Source organism: Eumetopias jubatus, unplaced genomic scaffold, assembly GCF_037043125.1.
Source record: "Eumetopias jubatus isolate StellerSeaLion01/CBP00866 unplaced genomic scaffold, mEumJub1_p1.0 scaffold_8, whole genome shotgun sequence".
Lineage (NCBI taxonomy): Eukaryota > Metazoa > Chordata > Mammalia > Carnivora > Otariidae > Eumetopias > Eumetopias jubatus.
This window is the reverse complement of record NW_028274814.1, coordinates 135,657,198-135,680,177: the sequence shown is the minus strand read 5'-3', so window position 1 is coordinate 135,680,177 and position 22,980 is coordinate 135,657,198. Positions and strand designations below refer to the sequence as shown.

The window sequence follows — 22,980 nt, the reverse complement described above, 5'->3', positions numbered from 1 at the left end:
GTGAACACAAAGGCAGTAAGTTGGGGACCTTGCTAGTCAACTCCACAGCCCTCTGAAACCATTCAGAAGGCTAGGAAAACAGAAAATCAAAAGGGGAAGTCAGGGAAAGGGAGAGTTGGGGAGGGAGGTGCATGGGCAAACCTCTTTTCAGAGTGCATATACAAGTTCCTCATGGGTGACTTCCTTTGGGGTGTCAGGTTTTCTTTAACCACGTCTGTATTCATTCAAACAAGGAAATTCAGGCATTTGTCATTACTAATCACGATGCTGATTATGTTTGCTTTTTTAAAACGATAGGATAGTATTGGAATGATCTCTGTTAGTAGCTTATTTTATAATGCTAATACTAAAATTACAGTTACTCAGGGCTGACATTTTCAATTACTTGTATACTTGGTTTTCCTAATTGCTTTGCTTGGAACTCCTAAAACAGACGAACTTGTATTCACTTTCTCGTGACCAGATCCTTCATGTATACTAAGAATTTTTAGTGTGACCGGTACCCTGCGGGAAGTATTTGGCTGGGAATTTTTTCTTTTTCGTCTGGTCCGTAAACCAGAACTATAACAATAGGGAGAAAGGGCATTCTACAGGACAGGGAATCTCCAGAGAAGGGCTGGGAATGGACCTCTGAGGAATCGTGCCCAAATCTGTGCCCCTGTGGAGATAGGGTTTTCTCAGGGACCAGGCAGCATGCGGTGGGACTGGCTGGTGTTAAACTGGTCTTTAGCTCTTAGAAGCTCCTGCTAAGAAAAAATTTGGAGCAAGTGACAACATTGTTTATGTACACAGAGTTTCAGAAACCTGATTTTATTTACGGAAGGATTAATTAAACATGTAAAATATGTATTTGTGGAGAGGTTATCTCTTGAGAAAGGTTTTCGTTAAACTTCCAGATGTGGTCTTTTTGTCCACTGTAACCCATCTCAGCTGCTTTCTATCACGCAGAGAAGGCCACTGGCCATGAGAGCCAAGAGAGAGGCACACCGCAAACAGGAGAGACACCTGTGCTGACACAAGGTTTTCGGCAGTGTGGGATGTATAATGGGGGAGGTCCTGGTGAGACGGGGGCAGAGAAGGGACATGCTGACAAGTCTTGCTGGTGGCCACCCACTTTCATGGCTGACCTCTGGCAGGACAGGCGGCAGCTGTCGCTGACTGCATCCTGGGTCCTCCGGGTAGTGCAGCACTAGGAACGTGGCCTGAGGGGGCCTGCTGCTCAGGAGCCTTGGGAGCTCTGTGCTTCAGTCTCATCATCTGTAAAATGAGGATGTCTGTGCCGTGAGGGCCAGTGACAGTGCGTGTGAAGGGTGGCTCCTGTCCCGGGCTCTGCGGTAAGCTGTGGTCTGTTGCCCGGCAGATTCACTGGAACGCAGAAAAGAGCAGTCTGTTGCAGCGGCATTTTGAAGATGATGAGAAGCGGTTTCCTTTAGATTCTGAGATTATTTGTACTTGAATGTTTAAAGATGACTTTGGGTCATGTGATTATATAATCAAACTTAATATCAAAGTAGTAGACTCTCATCTAGCTATTTTAGACTTAAGATATTTCAGGAAGAAGTGGGGCAGCTTTCTGAGTTTGGAGTTACTGACCATCTTCAGCCATGACCCACGTTTACTCTCCAAAGCCTCTTTAGGGCTCTCATGTAGACTCAAGTTGGGTTTTTTCCCTTGGAACTGGGCCTGGAGGATTTTTCAGGCAGGGTGTTCAGCATCCCCCAGCTCTGCTTTTAGATCGATCATGTTCTATTTTCTCTTCCTGCAACTCTCTCATCTCCCCGCCACACCACCACCTCTGAGTAGGTATGTTCTAGCCTAGTTCTCTAAAGCCTAGTTCTTAGACCATTTGCTGGTTCACAGAATGCCTGCTGTGTGCTCTTTACCATTTAATGACGTGAGGATTACAGCAAGGCACAGTCTCTGGCCTTTAGGAAGTTGGCATTCTAGTGGGGGGAGAGACAGATAGTACACAAGTAGTGTTTCTGTGTCTGTCGGGGAAAAGCCCAGCCTCAGGTGTGGAGTTAGCTGTTCTGAATAGGATGGCCAGAGGAGGCCTTACCAGTCAGTTGACATTTGCCCAGGGACTGGAAGGAAGTAAGAGGGGCAAGCCATGCTGCTACAGGAGAAGCACATCGGAGGCTAGAGCAAAATTCCTCTGTAGAAGTGCCTCTGGCGGTCACGGGAGCAGGACACAGCAGGACTAGAGCAGTGGGCCGCGGGAGAGGAGGTCAGGGAGGTAATGGGGTGGAGATAGGGACCCCCAGAACAGCTTCACTTGAATGAGATGGGGATCTCCCACTGGGCTTGGGGACAAGGAATCCAACTTACCTTTTAAAAGGATCACTGACTTTCCTGCCAGCAACTTTATTGTCTACTAGTTCCTGAGCAGGAACTAAGAAACTAGCTTAGTAAGCCATTGTAGGAAAACTTTGTCCTAACTTACCCTAACCCATAGGTATTTCACAACTTTTTGGGGGGGGCGGCGTGAGGGGGAAAGAGAATCTTAAGCAGGCTCCACACCCAGCTTGGAGCCCAACATGGGGCTCGATCTCATAACCCTGAGATTATGACCTGGGCCGAAACCAAGAGCTGGACACTTAACTGACTGAGCCACACAGGCACCTCTTGCAACTTCTTTTTTAAATAATTGATTTGAAAGACTTTTGGAGCAGTTTGGCCTTGTCTTACTCAGCTGACTCTGAGAAGGAGATAGGCCCAGGCAAAAGGCAAAATGAAATTATCTCTTGATTAATTATCTAAGAGGAGTGGTACATTACATGCTGATTACATAAGTGAAGGTAATGCAAGGTGTTGACCCAATCAGATGACTTTGGGATGAGTCTAGGTCCGAGCTTGATGAATTTTTATTTTCCTCTGTATCTTGTACTGTCCTCCAGAGTGACCATTTCAATTCCCTCTTTCACAGTAATGGCCAATAATAACTCTATGAATATTAGATTGGCAAATAAAACATGATGTGGGTGTTAGAGGTGCTGGAACTTCTTGCAGAGCTCCAGAAAGAATCTGGAAGAATGGTCACTGCTGCTTTGGTTTATGCTGCCTAGTCTTTTGTCCCTGGGAGTTAACAATAGATGGTTGAAGGGAGGAATGCCTTGCACACAACTACCTGTCAAGAAAGAGATTAAGCCTGGGTCTGTGCAGATTGCTGCAGCAATAAGGAATCCATATAATGAGAGGAGTTGAGTGTCCTGGGGTCGCCAGTCATCACAGGTAGTTGGTAATTACAGGAAACCTGCACTAACGTGTATTTGGACACAAGAGACTGATTTCTGTTCTCGGGCCAGTTCTGTTTCTCAAAGTTGGGGAGGGCAGGGACAGCCAGTAGAGGGGCTGCCTGGCGCTCATCATTATTTGAGACCTCAGTCCGGCAATCGGGCTAATACAGGAAAGCAAATAGATAAAGTGTTTTTTCTCACCCTCGCCAGCATAACTGGAAGACTGACTTAAAAATTGCTGTTTTTTTTTTTTTTAATTAACAGTAATAGCACAGCCCCATATTTTCGCCCAGTTGAATGTTGGGGGCTCATTTATGAATTTAATAATGAGGTGGGTTTTTTGTTGTTGTTTTTGTTTTTATTTTCTGTACCAAATTTGTATTTACCCAGAATGTTTCTTTTCATACTCACATAGACTTCTGCCTCACCCCTGAGGCCATTTCTCTGCTTATTGGCATTTTCAGAAATGGATGGGATAAGAAATAAAAGGTGAAATTCAAACCAGTTCCCTTCATCTGGGCATCTGAATTATCGTATCCCCTCCATCACCCAGGCTTGAGTTTCTTGGTGCGGAGGAGATGCGTGTCTGATATTGTTCTCTCTCCTCTTCCATTTCCAGGAGGGCTGTTGGCCTGCTGCCGTGCTGCTGAACAGTATGCAGTCCTTCCGGGAGCAGAGCAGTTACCACGGAGACCAGCAGAGCTACCCACAGGAGGTACACGGCTCATCCCGGATAGAGGAGTTCAGCCCGCGTCAGGCCCAGATGTTCCAGAATTTTGGGGGCACAGGCGGCGGCGGCGGCGGCAGCAGCAGCAGTGGTGGTGGGCGACGGGGAACAGCGGCTGCAGCAGCGATGGCTAGCGAGACCTCCGGCCATCAGGGCTACCAGGGTTTCAGGAAAGAGGCCGGAGACTTTTACTACATGGCAGGCAGTAAAGACCCCGTGACGACAGGAACCCCGCAGCCGCCTCAGCGAAGGCCTTCGGGGCCCGTGCAGAGCTACGGACCCCCCCAGGGGAGCAGCTTTGGCAATCAGTATGGGAGTGAGGGCCACGTGGGCCAGTTTCAGGCACAGCACTCTGCCCTTGGTGGTGTGTCTCATTACCAGCAGGATTACACGGGCCCTTTCTCTCCAGGGAGCAGTGCTCAGTACCCGCAGCAGGCTTCCAGCCAGCAGCAGCAGCAGGTACAGCAGTTGAGACAGCAGCTTTACCAGTCCCATCAGCCTCTGCCGCAAGCCACCGGCCAGCCGGCATCTGGGTCGTCCCATCTGCAGCCGATGCCGCGGCCCTCAACGCTGCCGTCCTCCGCTGCCGGCTACCAGCTGCGCGTGGGTCAGTTCGGCCAACACTACCAGTCCTCCGCTGCCGCCGCCTCCTCCTCCTTCCCTTCCCCGCAGCGTTTCAGCCAGTCCGGCCAGAGCTACGACGGCAGTTACAGCGTGAATGCCGGCTCCCAGTACGAGGGCCACGGCGTGGGTTCTAACGCCCAGGCCTATGGAACACAGTCCAATTACAGCTATCAGCCTCAGTCTATGAAAAGTTTTGAGCAGGCGAAGATGCCGCCAGGGACGCAGCAGGGGCCGCAGCAGGGGCCGCAGCCGGCGCAGCAGCCGCCCCAGCACCCCCCCCAGCATGTGATGCAGTACGCGAACGCTGCCACCAAGCTGCCCCTGCAGGCCCAGGTGGGACAGTACAGCCAGCCTGAGGTTCCTGTGAGGTCCCCCATGCAGTTCCACCAGAACTTCAGCCCCATCTCGAACCCTTCCCCAGCGGCCTCTGTGGTTCAGTCTCCAAGCTGTAGCTCCACCCCGTCTCCTCTGATGCAGGGTGGGGAGAACCTCCAGTGTGGGCAAGGCAGCGTGCCCATGGGTTCCAGGAACAGAATTTTGCAGTTGATGCCCCAGCTCAGCCCGACCCCCTCAATGATGCCCAGTCCTAATTCTCATGCTGCGGGCTTCAAAGGGTTTGGACTAGAAGGAGTGCCGGAAAAGCGACTGACGGATCCTGGGCTGAGTAGTTTGAGTGCCCTGAGTACTCAAGTGGCCAATCTTCCAAATACCGTGCAGCACATGCTACTCTCCGATGCCCTGACCCCTCAGAAGAAGACCTCCAAGAGGCCCTCCTCCTCTTCTAAGAAAGCAGACAGCTGCACAAACTCCGAAGGCTCCTCACAGCCTGAAGAACAACTGAAGTCCCCCATGGCCGAGTCGCTGGACGGAGGCTGCTCCAGCAGTTCCGAGGACCCAGGCGAGCGTGTGAGGCAGTTAAGTGGCCAGAGCACCAGCTCTGACACCACGTACAAGGGCGGGGCCTCTGAGAAAGCTGGCTCCTCCCCGGCACAAGGCACTCAGAACGAAGCCTCCAGACTCAACGCCAGTCCCGCGGCCAGAGAAGAGGCTGCCTCGCCCGGTGCTAAGGACACACCGCTGTCGTCCGAGGGCAACCCCAAAGTCAATGAGAAGACCGTTGGGGTGATTGTCTCCCGGGAAGCCATGACAGGTCGGGTAGAAAAGCCTGGTGGGCAAGATAAAGGCTCACAAGAGGATGATCCCACAGCCGCTCAGAGGCCCCCCAGCACTGGAGGGGCAAAGGAAACCAGTCACCCGTCAGTCCCACAGCCAGAGCCCCCCGCGGGAGGGAGCAAAGGAAATAAGAATGTAGATAATAACTCCAACCACAATGGAGAGGGAAACGGCCAGGGCGGGCACTCTGCGATGGGCTCGGGCTTTATAGGCAGGAGCGAGCCCAGCAAATCCCCTGGAAGCCTGCGCTATAGTTACAGAGATAGTCTCGGGTCAGCCGTGCCGAGAAATGTCAGTAGCTTTCCTCAGTACCCTACAGGCCAAGATAAGGGGGATTTCTCTGGCCACGGGGAGCGAAAGGGGAGAAACGAGAAGTTCCCCAGCCTCCTGCAGGAAGTGCTTCAGGGTTACCACCACCACCCTGACAGGAGATATTCTAGGAGTACTCAGGAGCATCAGGGCATGGCTGGTGGCCTGGAAGGAGCCACGAGGCCTAATGTCTTGGTCAGTCAAACCAATGAGTTAGCTAGCAGGGGCCTTTTGAACAAAAGCATTGGGTCCCTATTAGAAAACCCACACTGGGGCCCTTGGGAGAGGAAGTCAAGTGGCACGGCTCCCGAAATGAAACAGATCAATTTGGCTGACTATCCGATTCCCAGAAAGTTTGAAATAGAGCCTCAGTCATCAGCCCATGAGCCCGGGGGTTCCCTCTCTGAAAGAAGATCAGTGATCTGTGATATTTCTCCACTAAGACAGATTGTCAGGGACCCGGGGGCTCACTCACTGGGACACATGGGTGCCGACACCAGACTTGGGAGGAGTGAACGGCTCAATCCAAGTTTAAGTCAGTCGGTCATTCTTCCAGGTGGGTTGGTATCCATGGAAACAAAGCTGAAATCCCAGAGCGGGCAGATAAAAGAGGAAGACTTTGAACAATCCAAATCTCAAGCTAGTTTCAACAACAAGAAATCCGGAGACCACTGCCATCCTGCTAGCATCAAGCACGAGTCTTACCGAGGCAACGCCAGCCCTGGGGCAGCCCACGATTCCGTCTCAGACTATGGCCCCCAAGACAGCAGACCCACGCCAATGCGGCGGGTCCCTGGCAGAGTCGGTGGTCGGGAGGGTATGAGGGGTCGGTCCCCTTCGCAGTATCATGACTTCTCAGAAAAACTGAAGATGTCTCCTGGGAGGAGCAGAGGCCCAGGCGGAGACCCTCATCACATGAACCCGCACATGACCTATTCAGAGAGGGCCAACCGGAGTTCTTTACACGCTCCCTTCTCTCCCAACTCGGAGAGCCTGGCCTCTGCTTACCACACCAACACTCGGGCTCATGCTTATGGGGACCCCAGTGCAGGCTTGAACTCTCAGCTCCATTACAAGAGACAGATGTACCAACAGCAACAAGAGGAATATAAAGACTGGAGCAGCAGTTCTGCTCAGGGAGTGATCGCCGCAGCCCAGCACAGGCAGGAGGGGCCACGGAAGAGCCCAAGGCAGCAGCAGTTTCTTGACAGAGTGCGGAGCCCCCTGAAAAATGACAAAGATGGTATGATGTATGGCCCACCGATGGGGACTTACCATGACCCCAGCGGTCAGGAAGGGGGGCGCTGCCTCATATCTAGTGATGGTCTGTCTAACAAAGGCATCGAATTGAAGCATGGCTCCCAGAAGTTGCAACAAGAATCTTGTTGGGATCTTTCTCGGCAGACTTCTCCAGCCAAAAGCAGCGGTCCTCCGGGAATGTCCAATCAGAAGAGGTATGGGCCGCCCCACGAGGCTGACGGACATGGGCTCGCCGACACGCCACAGTCATCCAAACCTAGTAATGTTATGCTCAGGCTTCCAGGCCAAGAGGATCATTCGTCTCAAAACCCCTTAATCATGCGGAGGCGTGTGCGTTCCTTTATCTCTCCCATTCCCAGCAAGAGGCAGTCACAAGATGTGAAGAACAGTAACACCGAAGATAAAGGGCGCCTCCTTCACCCACCAAAAGAAGGTGCCGATAGAGCATTCAATTCCTATGGGCATCTGTCTCACAGTCAGGATGTCAAATCTGTCCCTAAGAGAGAATCCGCCAAGGACCTTCCAAGTCCAGATAGTAGAAACTGCCCCGCTGTTACCCTCACAAGTCCTGCTAAGACCAAAATACTGCCCCCCCGGAAAGGCCGGGGGTTGAAATTGGAAGCTATAGTTCAGAAGATCACGTCCCCCAATATTAGGAGGAGTGCATCCTCGAACAGCGCAGAGGCTGGGGGAGACACGGTCACTCTCGATGACATACTGTCTTTGAAGAGCGGCCCTCCCGAAGGCGGGAGCGTTGCTGTTCAGGATGCCGAGATGGAGAAGAGAAAAGGTGAGCTGGTGTCTGACGTAGTGTGTCCCACAAGCCAGGAGTTGAACATTGAAAAGCCCCTGCCGAGGTCTGCAGAGGAGTGGCGCGGCAGTGGGGATGACAAAGTGAAGACTGAGACACACCCCGACACAGTCACTGCTGGAAAGGACCCCCCTGGCACCATGACATCCGTGACCTCACAGAAGCCTGGGAGTAACCAAGGGAGACCAGATGGTTCCCTTGGTGGGACTGCACCTTTAATCTTTCCTGACTCAAAGAATGTACCTCCCGCGGGCGTGTCGGCCCCTGAGGCAAACCCCAAGGCTGAAGAGAAAGAGAACGACACAGTGACAATTTCCCCCAAACAAGAGGGTTTCCCCCCGAAGGGGTACTTCCCCTCAGGAAAGAAGAAGGGGCGACCCATTGGTAGCGTGAACAAGCAAAAGAAGCAGCAACCACCGCCTCCACCCCCGCAGCCCCCCCAGATACCAGAAGCTTCCGCAGATGGAGAGCCAAAGCCAAAAAAGCAGAGGCAGAGGCGGGAGAGAAGGAAGCCTGGGGCACAGCCGAGGAAGCGGAAAACCAAACAAGCAGTCCCCATCGTGGAGCCCCAAGAACCGGAGATCAAACTGAAGTATGCCACCCAGCCACTGGATAAAACCGATGCCAAGAACAAGTCTTTTTTCCCTTATATCCATGTAGTAAATAAGTGTGAACTTGGAGCCGTTTGTACAATCATCAATGCCGAAGAGGAAGAACAGACCAAATTGGTGAGGGGCCGGAAGGGGCAGAGGTCTCTGACCCCACCACCCAGCAGCACTGAAAGCAAGGCGCTCCCAGCTTCGTCCTTCGTGCTGCAGGGCCCCGTCGTGACCGAGTCTTCTGTTATGGGGCACCTGGTTTGCTGTCTGTGTGGCAAGTGGGCCAGTTACCGGAACATGGGCGACCTCTTTGGACCCTTTTATCCGCAAGATTATGCAGCCACTCTCCCGAAGAACCCGCCTGCCAAGCGGGCCACGGAGATGCAGAGCAAAGTGAAGGTACGGCACAAAAGCGCTTCGAACGGCTGCAAGACGGACACTGAGGAGGAGGAGGAGCAGCTTCAGAAGGAGCAGAGGAGCCTGGCCGCCCACCCCAGGTTTAAGCGGCGACACCGCTCGGAAGACTGCGGCGGCGGCCCTCGGGCCCTGTCCCGGGGGCTCCCTTGTAAGAAAGCCACCGCTGAGGGCAGCAGTGAAAAGACTGCTTTGGACTCAAAGCCCTCCGTGCCCACCACTTCAGAAGGTGGCCCCGAGCTGGAGTTACAAATCCCTGAACTACCTCTTGACAGCAATGAATTTTGGGTCCATGAGGGTTGTATTCTCTGGGCCAATGGAATCTACCTGGTCTGCGGCCGGCTCTACGGCCTGCAGGAGGCGCTGGAAATAGCCAGAGAGATGGTGAGTATGGCGCCCCCTGCCGGGCTCGCTCTCCCTGTTCCTTCCTCCATTACTCCGCCCAGCCTTGCCATTTACTCTAAGGCGTCACGGGGTAATGCCTCCAGATTAGAGCCCCTAGGCCCACACGGTGGACGGAAAATGAAGTAATTTGTAAGATTTGTTTAACTTTGATTTTTATCGGGAATACGGGTCCCTAGGTTACAGAGTCGTGTTCAGGCAGCACGGCGTAGCAGAGCGAGCGTCCCTGCTCTACCCCTGCTCGAACCCGCCTGCCGACTGCTCTGCCGCTTTCCTTGCTTTCTACACAGTGAGCTTTTGCTGCTATTTGTTTTGCTTATTGATCCTTTTCCCCCATTTTTCAACATCTGACTCTGTAATGCTTACAAAGTGTGCTATGATTCTATCGCCTTTCTTCTGAAACTCTTCATTTCTCTAGAATTATTAATTCATGTCGTTACAGCTTTTCTCGGACCACATCTCTCTAATCCAAACTTGACAACAGAATGTTCATTCTTTAGGTTAGTTTCATAACTGTTATCCTGGGGTGTTCGTCATCATTGTCACTCCCTTCTTTCCTCCAGCGAATGCTGTTTCCTGAACCCCGTGTCTTTGCCTTTCTTAGTCTGCGCCCTCATTTAACGCCGTGCATCATCCCCAAGGAGTTTCCCGAGATCTTGGCTTGTATGGGAATATGAGTCTGTCCCATCCTCATGTTTACTTGAGGGTTGGTTGGGTATAGAATTCTAGATTTGAAACAGTTTTCTCTCACTGTCTTGGGAGTCCTGGCTCCTGACTTGTCCTCGAGCTTCTGGCGCCGCATTGGAGGGGACGGGAGCCGTGCATGGTTTTCGGTCCTTAGTGTGAGTGTGTGTACTGCCTTTCTCCTCTGGAGGGTTTGAGGATCTTCTCGGTTTCCCTTGGGGTGGGTCTCTTCACTCGCTGTGCTGCTCCCCCTGGGAGATCTTGCCGTCTGTAAACTCCTGTCTCCCATCTCCCACTTGGGGAAGTTTGTCATGTGTTGTTTCTTGGATAATTTCCTTCCCTCTGTTTTCTCTGTTCTTTCTGGAATCCTGTGAATTAGGTACCTCCTGGATCAGTCCTCTGGCTTTACCTTTTCTCTCCTGGGTTCTCTCTCTCTCTCTCTCTCTCTCTCTCTGCCTTTTTGTTCTAATTTCTCCACGCTCTTTTCCGCTGTACCATCTAACTATTTATTTATTTATCTTCATTTCTGACATTCTCAAAACATCTTTCTTCTCTGAACATCCCTGTTGCGGGGACCGCTAACTGCTTGAATTGGGCTGGGTTAAGGACCTAACTCCTCTTAAAATTTTGAGCTAATGACCTGGTTTCTGGCCCCACTTTCTGAGACACCTGCTTCCCAGGCTCTGTGCCACTCGGTGCCTGGTGTTCTTTCTAGTGACCCCTCTCCTGCGCTCATTCCTCTTCTGTGCCGTTCAGACCGCTGGGTCGCGCCCTCTTTGTCTGATTGCCAGCATCCGGAAACGGGGACATCTCTCGTGTGTTTTCCCTTTCCCGTTCTTGGTTGTCCTTGTGAAGTTGTCGTATAAGTTTATCCCTTTATCTTTGTGGGAAGGGAAAAGAAGTGGAAATGTATGTTCAGTCTCTGATACTTAATTACATAAGAGTTTTTGTATTAATTTATATTTAGAATTTACCATACTTGACGAATATACCGATGATTTTCAATCATAGTGAAGAAGGATTGTATCAGCCTGGATCATGGTATTCTTGGATACTTTATACTGTTCTTTTGCTCACCCCCTGTACTTCCCCCACCAAAAGCATTATATTTTATCATTGCCTTGTTTCCAGAATTTATAAGAGTGTCTGATAAAAAGGAAGTCAAGGCTATAAACTACAGTAAAAAATGTAGTTAATATGAAGTTTACATATATTTTTTTTATATTAGAACATTCTTTTTTTAAATTTTTTATTGTTATGTTAATCACCATATATTACATCATTAGTTTTTGGTGCAGTGTTCCATGATTCATTGTTTGTTCATAACACCCAGTGCTCCATGCAGAACGTGCCCTCCTCAATACCCATCACCAGGCTAACCCATCCCCCTACCCCCCTCCCCTCTAGAACCCTCAGTTTGTTTTTCAGAGTCCATCATCTTATATTAGAACATTCTAATTCAGTCACACGAGGAGCTTGCTTTCCCTCTAAGACCCTCCCCCACCACATGAGGTTTTTTCCTCCCTCCTTCCCTCTCCATCACCATAGTCATTCCCAATCCCCAGGTTTGGAATAGATTTGCTTCTTAGACACGGTGACATTTTACAATACGAAAGTCTTAAAGAGACATAACATTTAAGACCCTAAAGTACAAAATTCTTTAAATAGTCAACTCTGAGTACTCCCTAGTCTATCAGTCATCATCTTGCCTCATTTGGTGGCCTGCCTGCCATATTTAGTGGTTTGTTTTGTTTGGTTTATTTGTTATTTTAGGTGTGTGTCCCTGCCCATCTGCCAGTGTTTTCTTTATTTCAACATAGAATATTATTAATATCTCTCAGAGTAACTTCTGTGTGTGAACTGTTGAACATTCTGTAGCAGTAATTGGTAACCAGTAATCAGCAGGTTAGCTCCTGCCCAGCAGATCCCTAAATCCTGTGTCTCAATCCAGGTCTAGTTTATAGAAAGTAGAAGGCACCTGAGAATATGACCACCCTAAGCCATAGGTGGTCCCTCTGTCCCAGAAAGGTTGATGACCCGCAGGCCTGCCTTTTAAAATTCCTAATCGGAAGTCTGTATCTTTAGAAAGTGACAATTTAGCTTACTACTTGTCAGCTTTGATCTCAAAGTAAAATCTGGCATGTTATATAATTAGAACAGATATGCTGAATATGATAAATCATTCTCTCTTGCCCATCCCCCCGCCCCGCATCGTCCACTAGGTGGTTAAGATAACATGAAGCAATTTAGGTAGAGAATACTGAAAGTGTTTTTTGTTTTTTAAAATATTAATTTCAGCCTCAGCTATTTCAGAAGTACTTCAAATTAATCATATGTTCTAAGGGATAAAAGTTGGAATGCTTCCTTTAAAGGTAAAAGGCATAAAAGCAGGTATTTTTGTCCCTAGGCTGCTTCTGTGTAGTAGAGGTTCTATGGTTGGCTCCACCAGGGCTGCAAATGCCACCATCTCTTTTAATAACGGGTTTCAGAATCCAAACAATGGACCAGTCTTTTTTTTTTTCAATTGAGATATAATTGACCTATAACGTTATATTAGTTTCATGACAAATCTTAAATAAATCTCAGACTGTAGCTTTATGCTTATTCCCTTATATTGTACTCACACGATGCCAGGGCCCTTTAAAAATACTAAAGTTTGGGGGTGGCTGGATGGCTCAGTCGTTAGGCATCTGCCTTCGGCTCAGGTCATGATCCCAGGGTCCCAGGATCAAGGCCCTTCTTGGGCTCCCTGCTCAGCGGGGAGCCTGCTTCTCCCTCTCCAGCTCCCCCTGCTTGTATTCCCTCTCTCGCTGTCTCTGTCAAATAAATAAGTAAAATCTTAAAAAAAAAAAGAATGCTTTAAGAAAAAAAATACTAGACTTTTCTCTTCCCTCGATTCCATTTTGTTTATGTAACATCTCTGTTTTAGAATAGAATGCTAGCTTTGTGTATTGAATTTAATTTCTCAGTACACTTTCACATCTGTTTTATTCCCACAAGCCACCCAGTGAGATGGGAAGGGAGACGGTACCATCCCATTACCCTCAGAATAAAGGATGACTTGGCTTTAGCGACACACGCTCAGGTGGTATAGCCCAGGGATGCGCTGATTTTAAAAATGGTTTAAAAAAAAGTGCTGCTTTGGCTTTTTGAGCTGACTGATTCCACTATGACTACAAGATCTTTTTCTGTCTTTTTTTTTTTTAAGATTTTATTTATTCACTTATGAGAGAGACAGAACAAGCAGGGGGAGAGACAGAGGGAGAGGGAGAAGCAGACTCCCTGCTGAGCAAGGAGCCCGATGCGGGACTCGATCCCAGGACCCTGGGATCATGACTTGAGCTGAAGGCAGACGCCCAACCATCTGAGCCGCCCAGGCGCCCAAGATCTTTTTCTGTCTTATTTGCCCAGTTTATATTCTCCTTTTCCTGATGTACTTGAGAACAAATTAAAATTACACTAACTTGCCTTCTCTTATTTAATTTGATAGATGCTATTTCAATTTGTCAAGGCCACTTTGAGTCTAGTTTTATCTTAGGTTTTAGCAGATGCTTTCAATTTCAGTCCACTTAATAAGCATGCTCCCAACCCTATCATGTTGAGATAAGGCCACATATATTTCATTAGAGATCCGTTTTGGCCCATGTATTTATCAGGTGTTTTGACAAGCATGATACTATAACAAAATAATATGAAGTCCTCGAGAGACAGTAGCTCCCTCCCTGTAAGTGTCATACTGTGAAAATTGTGGAAAACTAGAACATTCCTGTTCCAGCAGATGGCCTTCACTCCCCTTCCTTTTCTGAGGGGGAACTTATTCCTTTCATTTCTGCAAGTCCTCTTTGGTTTTGTCTGACTTTGACCTCTGCCTTTTTATCTTGGTCTGATTGTATATGTGAGCCCACAGTGACCTCTTGTCTGCTGTGGATGGTGTGACAGAGGCACTTCCTCTTAAACAGACATACGTATAACTTGGTATATAAAAGTCATGTTTGCTACATTTAGGAATGTGAAGGCCTTCAGGGTTCAGGATTGTGGCGGCAGACAGGGATCTCTAGTGTCCTCTGCTCTCAGGAGAGCTGGCCTGTGTTTATTCCTTTCCCTTCTTTCCACCACCACCTGGGCTGACAGCTCCCCTTCCAAACAGATCCTTAACAGCCTCCGTGGGAATTTGTGTATGTTAACTGGATTTGGGTTAATTTTCTTTTGATCAGTATATTAAGGATTATATGTAAAGGTTTTTTTTTTTCAAGTTTTATTTAATCTCTACACCCAGCGTGGGGCTCGAACTGACAACCCCTGGGATCAAGAGCCACATGCCCTTCTGACTGAGCCAGCCAGGCACCCCTGAAGTTTGTTTATTTATTTATTTATTTTATGAAGATTTTCTTTATTTATTTGACAGAGAGAGACACAGCGAGAGAGGGAACACAAGCAGGGGGAGTGGGAGAGGGAGAAGTAGACTCCCCGCGGAGCAGGGAGCCCGATGTGGGGCTCGATCCCAGGACCCTGGGACCATGACCTGAGCCGAAGGCAGACGCTTAATGACTGAGCCACCCAGGCGCCCCCCTGAAGTTTATTTTTAACACAAGTTTAAATAGATCCGTCCTCCATCTCTAATTTACTTTAAACTGTGACAAAAAACCTGATTTGGCAAGTGTAAAAGTATTAATATATCTGTGGCATTATGAAAATGTAACTGCATGTTAGAACATCAAAAACAGATCAGTTAGCCTCTCTGGTTATGTGTGAAATAAAGGCGTTATCCTATATGCTCCCTGAATTTCCATCTGTGCTCCCTAAGTTAGTAGTAGGCGGCCACCCGCCCAAGGATGCTGCCACCACCAGGGTCCTGCTGAAGCCTTCCCACGGAAACTCCTGGTCTCTGCTTTTGACTTGCCAGACACACATGCCCCACAGTGACTGACCCTCCCCTGTACCCTCTCAAAAGCAGAGACCAACCCTCGCCTGTACCCTCTCCTCATCCTCCCTCCCTTTTCCCCTCCCCTGGCTTCCTTACACTCTTTCCTCTCCTGTCCCCTCTGGAAGCTGTCACTTGATCTGCGTTGCCACAGCTCACACTGCTGTCCCAGCCTGACTGTATTAACACATTCAGGCACCAGGGTTCATTCATCCCTCTGTTCCTGTGACTTTCAAAGTTGTATGATTATCTGATTACCTATTCTTCTTAGTACTACCTGTGTGCTCTCTCTTTTATATCACATAGTGATGACCTTGAGACTAAACCTCCAGAGAAAAGTGTCGTTTTCTCTCAGGATTTGGTTTTTCTAAATTCTAAAGAAGTATCATGAAATTTGCAGTTTTGGAATTTTACTGCTTATATAATGTTACAGAATAAATTGTGACAAATTGAAAGAGTTTTCCTACAGTCTATTTCTTTATTTCTTTTAGGGATGGAAGGATGATAGAAGCTTTATACCTGATTTTAAAATAAAACTTATAGGAACCACCTGGGTAGTACAGTCGGTTAAGTGTCCAACTCTTGATTTCGGCTCAGGTCATATCTCAGGGTCTGAGGTCTCATGATCTCGTGCTGGGCTGGGAACGGAGCCTGCTTAGGATTCTCTCTCTCCATCTCCTTCTGCACCTCTGCCTCCCTCTTTCCCCATGCTCTCAAAATAAATAAATAAATAAAATGTATAAAGGATAGATTATTTGAAAATGCTAAAGGTAAACCACCATAAACAAGAATATTGACAGGTCACTATATATACCAGGCCAAATAATTCATCCCTGAGCTGTTACACTAGTTACTGATAATGTGTTAAAAGAGCTAACATGATCAAATAGCATGCAAAAGTAGGTATTCATTTCAATTCAACAGCTGTCTGAGTCCTTGCTAGAAAACCAATACAAATCTGAAGTTAAAGTGCTGTAAGGGCCCTTAGCTCCCTTCACAGGTCGGGGAGCCTTGGCCCCAAGTCCCACGGTTGTTGGCGTGTGAGGAACAGTACTTGGCAGCAAGGCTCCTGGACCTTGTCAGGAAGGTTTATGCGATTCACACAGAAAGTGACGCCTTGCCCCACGGTTCCCACATGAGCGCTTGAATTTTCCAGGACGTACGTACAGCTTCCTTTATTCCATACTGTTAAGAAAAATGGAGCTTCCCCCCCGCCCCCGGCCTAACCTCTTACCACAGCCCAAGGCCAATTTTGTAGGACCCTGAAGGCCACCAACTGCAGGCCCATTTTTTCCCGTCTTCCTGTTTATTGAAAAGAAGTCCGGTAAGGGAAAATCCATTCAGCTTAATCGTGCCCTCAGAGATCCTCCTCACCTTTCTGCCTTGGCCATTCTGCTCAGCAGCTGGGGAGGTGGGTGTTAGGTGAGAGTCCTGGAGTCACATTGCTTCGTGTGAATTCCAGCACTTGGCATTCCCAGCTGGTCACTTGCTCACGGCGCTTAGCCTCTGTGCTTCACCTTCTTGATCTATAAAATATGGAAGCTGATAGTGCCTGTTGTAAAGAAGGTTGTTAGGACCATGAGTGACTCTTTGGAAGCTACGTAGAGAAATGTTGGGCCAGTGCTGTGGGCCAGTATCTGTCCTAGGGTGGTGTCCTTACGTGTTCTAGTGAAGATGTGTTCCTGTTCACCCACTTAGCTGTAGTTCACGTAGCGTTCCAGGCCAGCATAACTAGCGTTTCTTCCCAGGAAGGGAAGTTGCCCTGCATAGGAAACAGCCATTTTCTTTGCATTTTTACTCTTGTGGGAACTCACGTTTGTGGGGGGCAAGGTGTGTGGTATTTAGGGTGCAGTGTTAATTAGTGTCTTATGATCTAGCAGCAGCCCACACAGACGTTCTCGGGAGTTAGATCGTTCAGAGGAGAGGAGGCAGAAGGAAGGGAGTAAAATCTGCCTTGCACATTAAGTAAAAGCATTAGTGTTCTTGGGAGTTGGTCATTTTTTGATAGTAATTACCTAAGGCCAAAGTAAAGAGGCTACCCAGTAATAAAGTTATTTTTTTTAAATAAACATTTTTGTTGGGTCAGCGCTGTAAGGGAGATCCAAAATAATTAAGAATTCATAGAATGATTCAGAGCAACCACACTCCACCTCCCCCCTCACCCCCTAAAATAGCTAATACGTATATGAGGACTGCAGAGGGCTCTGTTGTAGCCTAAGTGTTGAGCCTTTAATTTATGGGCAGTGGGAAACCACCAGCAGTGCTGAGCGTGTAGTATCACATGATCAGGTTTGTGGCTTATAAAGGCAACTTGGGCGAAATGGGGGGGGGGGGAGGGAAGAAGCAGGTCCACTGGTTGAGAGGCTGTGGCATTGATCTCTCTAGAGATGCTGAGGGCTGAAGGGCAGAGAAGGGAACCGGAAGGAGGGGACGCGTACTAGGATCGTTTGGAATTTAAAGTCGATAGAATTCAGAAACTGATTAGGTGTGGCAGGTAAAGGGAAGTGAGGGATAAAGCTGAGGTTTCCCATTCAGCGGGCAGGTTGGCCGATGGGGTGGGCTGGGTAAGACACCAGTAACCGCAAAGAGGGGATTGAGGTCAAGGGAAGGGAGACCTTTGTTTTGTAGCTGATGTGTAGCAGGCAGAAGAAACTACTAGGCGTGAAAGCAGCCCAGCCGAATCTGCATGCATGTTCAGGTCGTTGGCACTTTGGGTCTCTAGTACAGTACTTTTCATAAGGACTGGTTGGTTTTTATTTAGCTTTTTGCATAAATGTAAAACCAGGAAACTTAATCCGGGTTGCAAGAAAGTAGGAGGAAATAGGAAATCATGAGATCTGTTTTTTTTTAGTCCTACATAGAGAACTCTGAAGAGCTATCAGACATTAAGCTACCATTATAATTATTGCCTGTAATATGGTTGGGAACGGGAGGGGGCACAGAAGAGGTCATTTGCTACTTTTGGCTTTCTGATAATTTTTCAAGACATTGACATTATTGACAACACAGTGGAATACCAAATTGCATTTAATTATGGTGAGAGAGCTAATATGAAACATTTGCTTTTTGGGGCCTGGAAAAAGCTGTCTTGTGCATGGTAGCACCCCATTTTCTCGGAGTTCCAGGATGTAGCTTCAGGCCTCTCTGTGTTGAACTGAGACTAGACAAAGTGCGTGCACTTTACTTTGAGGTCAGATGGGTTCTGAGGTTCAGATTGTCACTATGCACGGATGCTTATTTTTGGAGGGTCTGAGACAGTTCCACTCACAGGAAGCAACAGGAAAGGACAGAAGAGCAGGCTTAACAGACTGGCCACAGGGTTTAGAGGGGGCGCCGGGCATGTCCATGGGCTTGAGGCACAGTCTTAACTCCTGAGTCCTGAAAAGGTAAAATACCTTTTATGAGAGAATTACATATTATTTACATAAGAGTAAATGATAACAATGTTGCTCATACTGTAAAACTACTAGAACTGTAGGTAGAAGAAAGCCACAATCCTGATAACCCAATAAATTTGCCTCTTTTCTAGATTTTGTCCATGTGCTTGTTTTACTAGATATAGCGTAGTAACAACTGCTAACATGAATTGAGTGCTTTCCAAGCACTGTGCGTGAATTCTCACATTTAAACCGCAAAGCAGCCCTCTGAGGTGGGCTTCCTCCTGGATGAAATTGAGTCAGGATCCAGACCCAGAGAGTCTCTGCCATTAACTAGAGACACAAGGCTGTATTGCTTTTTTCACTTAATTTTGTAATTTTAACTTGCATAGTAACTTATGGTATTTTGTTTTAACATGTATGTAACATAATTTAGCCAAGTACTCCTGCACTGTTAGACATTGAGGCTTCTGGTTACTATTTTTTATGTAATAGTAAATATTTCTATTCGTGGAGTTTTAGTTTAGGGAAAAATCTCCAGATGTTAAACTGCTAAGTTCAAAAGTGTGAATATTTTATGGGTTTTGGTAGGCATCATCTTGTGGTTTAACCAAAAAGGATCATACTGAGCTGCGATCATCCACAGATACGTGCGAGCCCATTATAACCTCAGCAACATTAGATATTTTTTAATTTTTAATTTCTTCCTTTAAATTTTATTTCTTGTATTAGTGATATTGCTGTTGTTCCCTATTAATTTTTATGTTTTATGTCCATTGATCATTAATTTGGAATTTTAATGTTTCCCTTCAATTTGTCATTTTTCTGTGCATAATTTCCCAAGTCTGAAAACTCAGTTATCTGGAAAGTGTGGATATAGGGAAGCCCTTTCTTCAGGAGTGCCACCTAAGTGAGACTTTTGGAGAGCTCTTAGATAAAGTTTTCCCATCTATAAATAGGATGGTGACAGAGGACTGTTGGGGTTAAATTAACTTTGCTGGAGCTCAGGTAGCATCCTTGGTGGGCAGTAAATGATTCCTAGAGGCTTTTGAGCTGAGGTGGTTTTAAAGGATGTAAGTGCTGTGAGCTGGTGTCAGTCCTGGAAGGTGTCCTCATTTGTTGTTTTAGTGGAGATGCGTCCCTGTCATTAAGCTCACTGGGTAGAAATCAAGCCGACGAGAAAGAACTCAGCCCCGTATGACCCTGTCCTGGTAAGCCAGGTACAGGGGAGTGATTTTGGCTGTGTGCGCTTCTGAGCTGACACTTCATCTGAATATGTTGGCAGCCGACTGCTGTCTAGGAATGTGCCTTGTGAGAATAGCACTGAAGAGCTGCCACATAAGCAGATGCATGGGACCAAGGTCAACACAATGACACGTTTCCGTCTGAAAGAACAAACTTCAAGATGGGAGTGGGACCCAGCTGCAGCGACATCAACTCTGGAGGCATTTCATTTCTTACGGGTTTTCACTAAGTGGCCAGTGGAAGACTTTCTAAGGAAAATGTCTGTGTTCATTTAACTCGCAGGTGTACTCCTTGTGACTGGCTCTGTGAGGTGCTGGCTGGTTCTAGACTTTGAAAATTGTGTCTGTGAGGTTTAAATCTTGGTTGAGGCATGTCAGGTCTCAGGTATAAGGCTTTGGTTCACTTGCAAGTTGTTGTTGTTGTGGTTCAAAAACTACGTAAAGCTGGGCGCCTGGGTGGCTCAGTCGTTAAGCGTCAGCCTTCGACTCAGGTCATGATCCCAGGGTCCTGGGATCGAATCCCGCATTGAGCTCCCCGCTCAGCGGGGAGCCTGCTTCTCCCTCTGCCTTTCTCGCTCTCTGTCTCTTATGAATAAATAAATAAAATCTTAAAAAAAAAAAAACTAAAAGTTGGTGGGATAATAGTTCATTAACATAAGCAACAGGAGAGTTGCCAGTTGGTTCTCTTTGTTTGTTTCCTAGGTAGAGTTCCTTCTGGAAGAAATCAAAATGTATTAATGCTTTGAAAAGGCAGCCCCTCAAAAATGATAATGTTTGTTTGCGGAAACAAGACTGCACCTCCCAGCAGGCCTGGGCATTTTAAACGCTGTTGTTCATGAAAAGCACATTTAAAAACAAACCAGCTCACCTGTCACCTGGTTCCCCAGACAGCAAGTCCCCAGCACTCCCCTTACCCTAGTTGTGCCACTTAGCGCCATGTATTGTGACTGTATTCCCAACTGAGCCCGCCGTAGTGCCTGACACATGGCTGCTCAGTGCAGTGCAGGGTGAACCTGTAACCAGCAGGGTCTCTTAAGAGATATGTAATGAGCAACAGATGTTTAGTGGTAGGACCTGGGCCTTTGGATACCACTTAAAAGTACTTGTTTTAAAACATATAATTGAAAATCAGTTATGAAAATACTGGTTAGAATTTTAACTTTGCATAAAAGAATTGAAGAGAGGGGTGAAAATGTGTTTTGGTAATGAGACTGAGTGACAGCTTTGTTCCATCCGCTACTTTATATCGTTTCTGCGAGAACATTAATGGGTGAGAGATGGATGGCCAATCTGAATTGCTGGCCCCAGTAGCTCTTTATGGTGTGGTGTGCTGGGGGGACCATTGCAACGGGCTCTGCCCTTGGTAGATGGCATCATGCAAGGTTTTGTTGTGCATGTGTCTCAGTGTGGGTGCCTCTTGAGACAAACACATGACCTCCAGAGGGCAGTCACCTCGGGGTCCTGCCACTGGTGTTGCTTATCCCAGCCCGACCGTCTAAAGGACGGCCTCCACTTTGAGAAGGGAGAATGCTTTCTGGATGCGAACATCACCTAATGGCACTTAGAACTCAGGTTTGAGAGCTGTCTATCCACCTGCCAGTGTCCTCACTCTAAACCAAAATATGCAGACACCAGTGTCCCCTCGCTGGTTCCATGCTGTCTTCTGCCCCAAACAAAAACCTTGGAGCCATCCCAGACCCCTCTCTCCCCTTTCCCCTCCCCTGTTACTCCTGTCCAGGCACTCACTGTATCCTGTTGTTTTTACTAACTAAATAATTCAAATCTCTCTCCTATCTTCATTGTCACCACCTCCCTCCCCCGTCCAGACCATCATCTTTTCTCCGGTAGCATCTTGATTGGTCTTGCTACCCTGTGGTCTGTCCTGTGCTCTGAAATGATGTTTCTGAAACCCAAGTGTGGCCATGCCAGTGTGGGCGTCCAGCCCTAGTTACTAGCACCCTCCCCTTGTCCATTCAACCAGTATTAGTTGGTATCTGTTAGGTGCTGGGAACAAATCCATGCACATAGTTAAAATAAGACAGTGTGATAGACAGTGATTGGGTAGCTGCTTTGTTATTATTATTGTCATTGTTATTATTTTAGAGAGAGCATGCAAGTGGCGGGGGAGGGACAGAGGGAGAGGGAGAGAAAGAATCTTAAGCAGGCTCCACACCTAGCGCGGAGCCTGACACGGGGCTCAGTGTCGCGACCCAGAGATCATGACCTGAGCCGAAATCAAGAGGCGGACGCTTCACTGACTGAGCCACCCAGCCCCCTGGGGAGCTGTTTTAGATTGGGGGTCCTAGGAAACTTCCCTGAGGGGCTGAGGTGGGAGTGGTATGACCAGCCAGCCTTTGAGATCAGAGGGCATTTTAGACAGAGCGTACAGGGGCTCTGTACGGGGGGGAACCAAGTCTGGTGGATGTGAGGAACAGAAAAAGCAGAGTGGTGAGACGGTAATGGCTACGGGGAGAGGGTAATGAGTTCGGAGAGGTGGGCAGGAGCGAACTCCTGTGGGCTGCGTCAGCAGGGGTGGCAAAGGAGCAGTGCGACGAATGCGCTGCCATTTCTTGAAGCTGGAAAGCCTGGAGGAGGAACAGGTTTGGTGGGGGAAATCAGGTGTATTGTGTTCACATGAAGCCTGAGACACCGCCTAGACATCCAAGTGAAGTAGGACCGTTTCGGAATTAAGGAATTCTGCTCTTAGCTTCGCTTACATCAGCACTTGTGTCAAGTGCTGTGAGGGTTGCAGTCTGTGTAGGCACCGAGAAGCTGCAGCTGACTTGAGTCAGGGAGGCTCATGGTGTGCCCGGACCTGCCAATAGGTCAGCGTGACTTGGGGAATTTGAAGAGTGAGTGGGAGAGAAGTAGGCACAAATCAAGATCCACACTTTTCTCCTTTCCCGGGCCCTTTCCTCATGTCCTCAGAAACCCACAGTCCACTAGGCACACACTCTTCATTCTCTTCTCCGAGCAGCCCCTTCACTCAGCTCTCCTCCGTCTCATCTCGTCTCATCTCGTCTCGTGTTCCTGCCCCTCACAGGTGGCCGAGCAGTCGTTAGCGTTTAGCACACTCACCGTGGGCCGGACACCATCCAAGAGAAGACTGTCTCCTCTGTGGTGACATGTCGGGCCAGGGTTGTATGCTAAGCGTCCGCAGTAGAGGTGGAAGAGCACTGTGCGGGGCGGCCATGTGGTT

General features: G+C 48.1%; 1 protein-coding gene across 3 annotated transcripts in view; it reads left to right on the top strand.

Annotated features, from left to right (window-relative positions):
• Positions 1–22,980, top strand: part of TCF20 (transcription factor 20) — a 102,720-nt gene that overhangs the window by 43,353 nt on the left and 36,387 nt on the right. For all 3 annotated transcript variants that reach the window (XM_028115314.2, XM_088025396.1, XM_088025395.1), the window contains exon 2: positions 3,856–9,537. In XM_028115314.2, coding sequence (XP_027971115.1) covers positions 3,892–9,537 — 5,646 coding nt within the window. In that variant the 5' untranslated portion in view covers positions 3,856–3,891. The remainder of the gene's footprint in view (positions 1–3,855; positions 9,538–22,980) is intronic.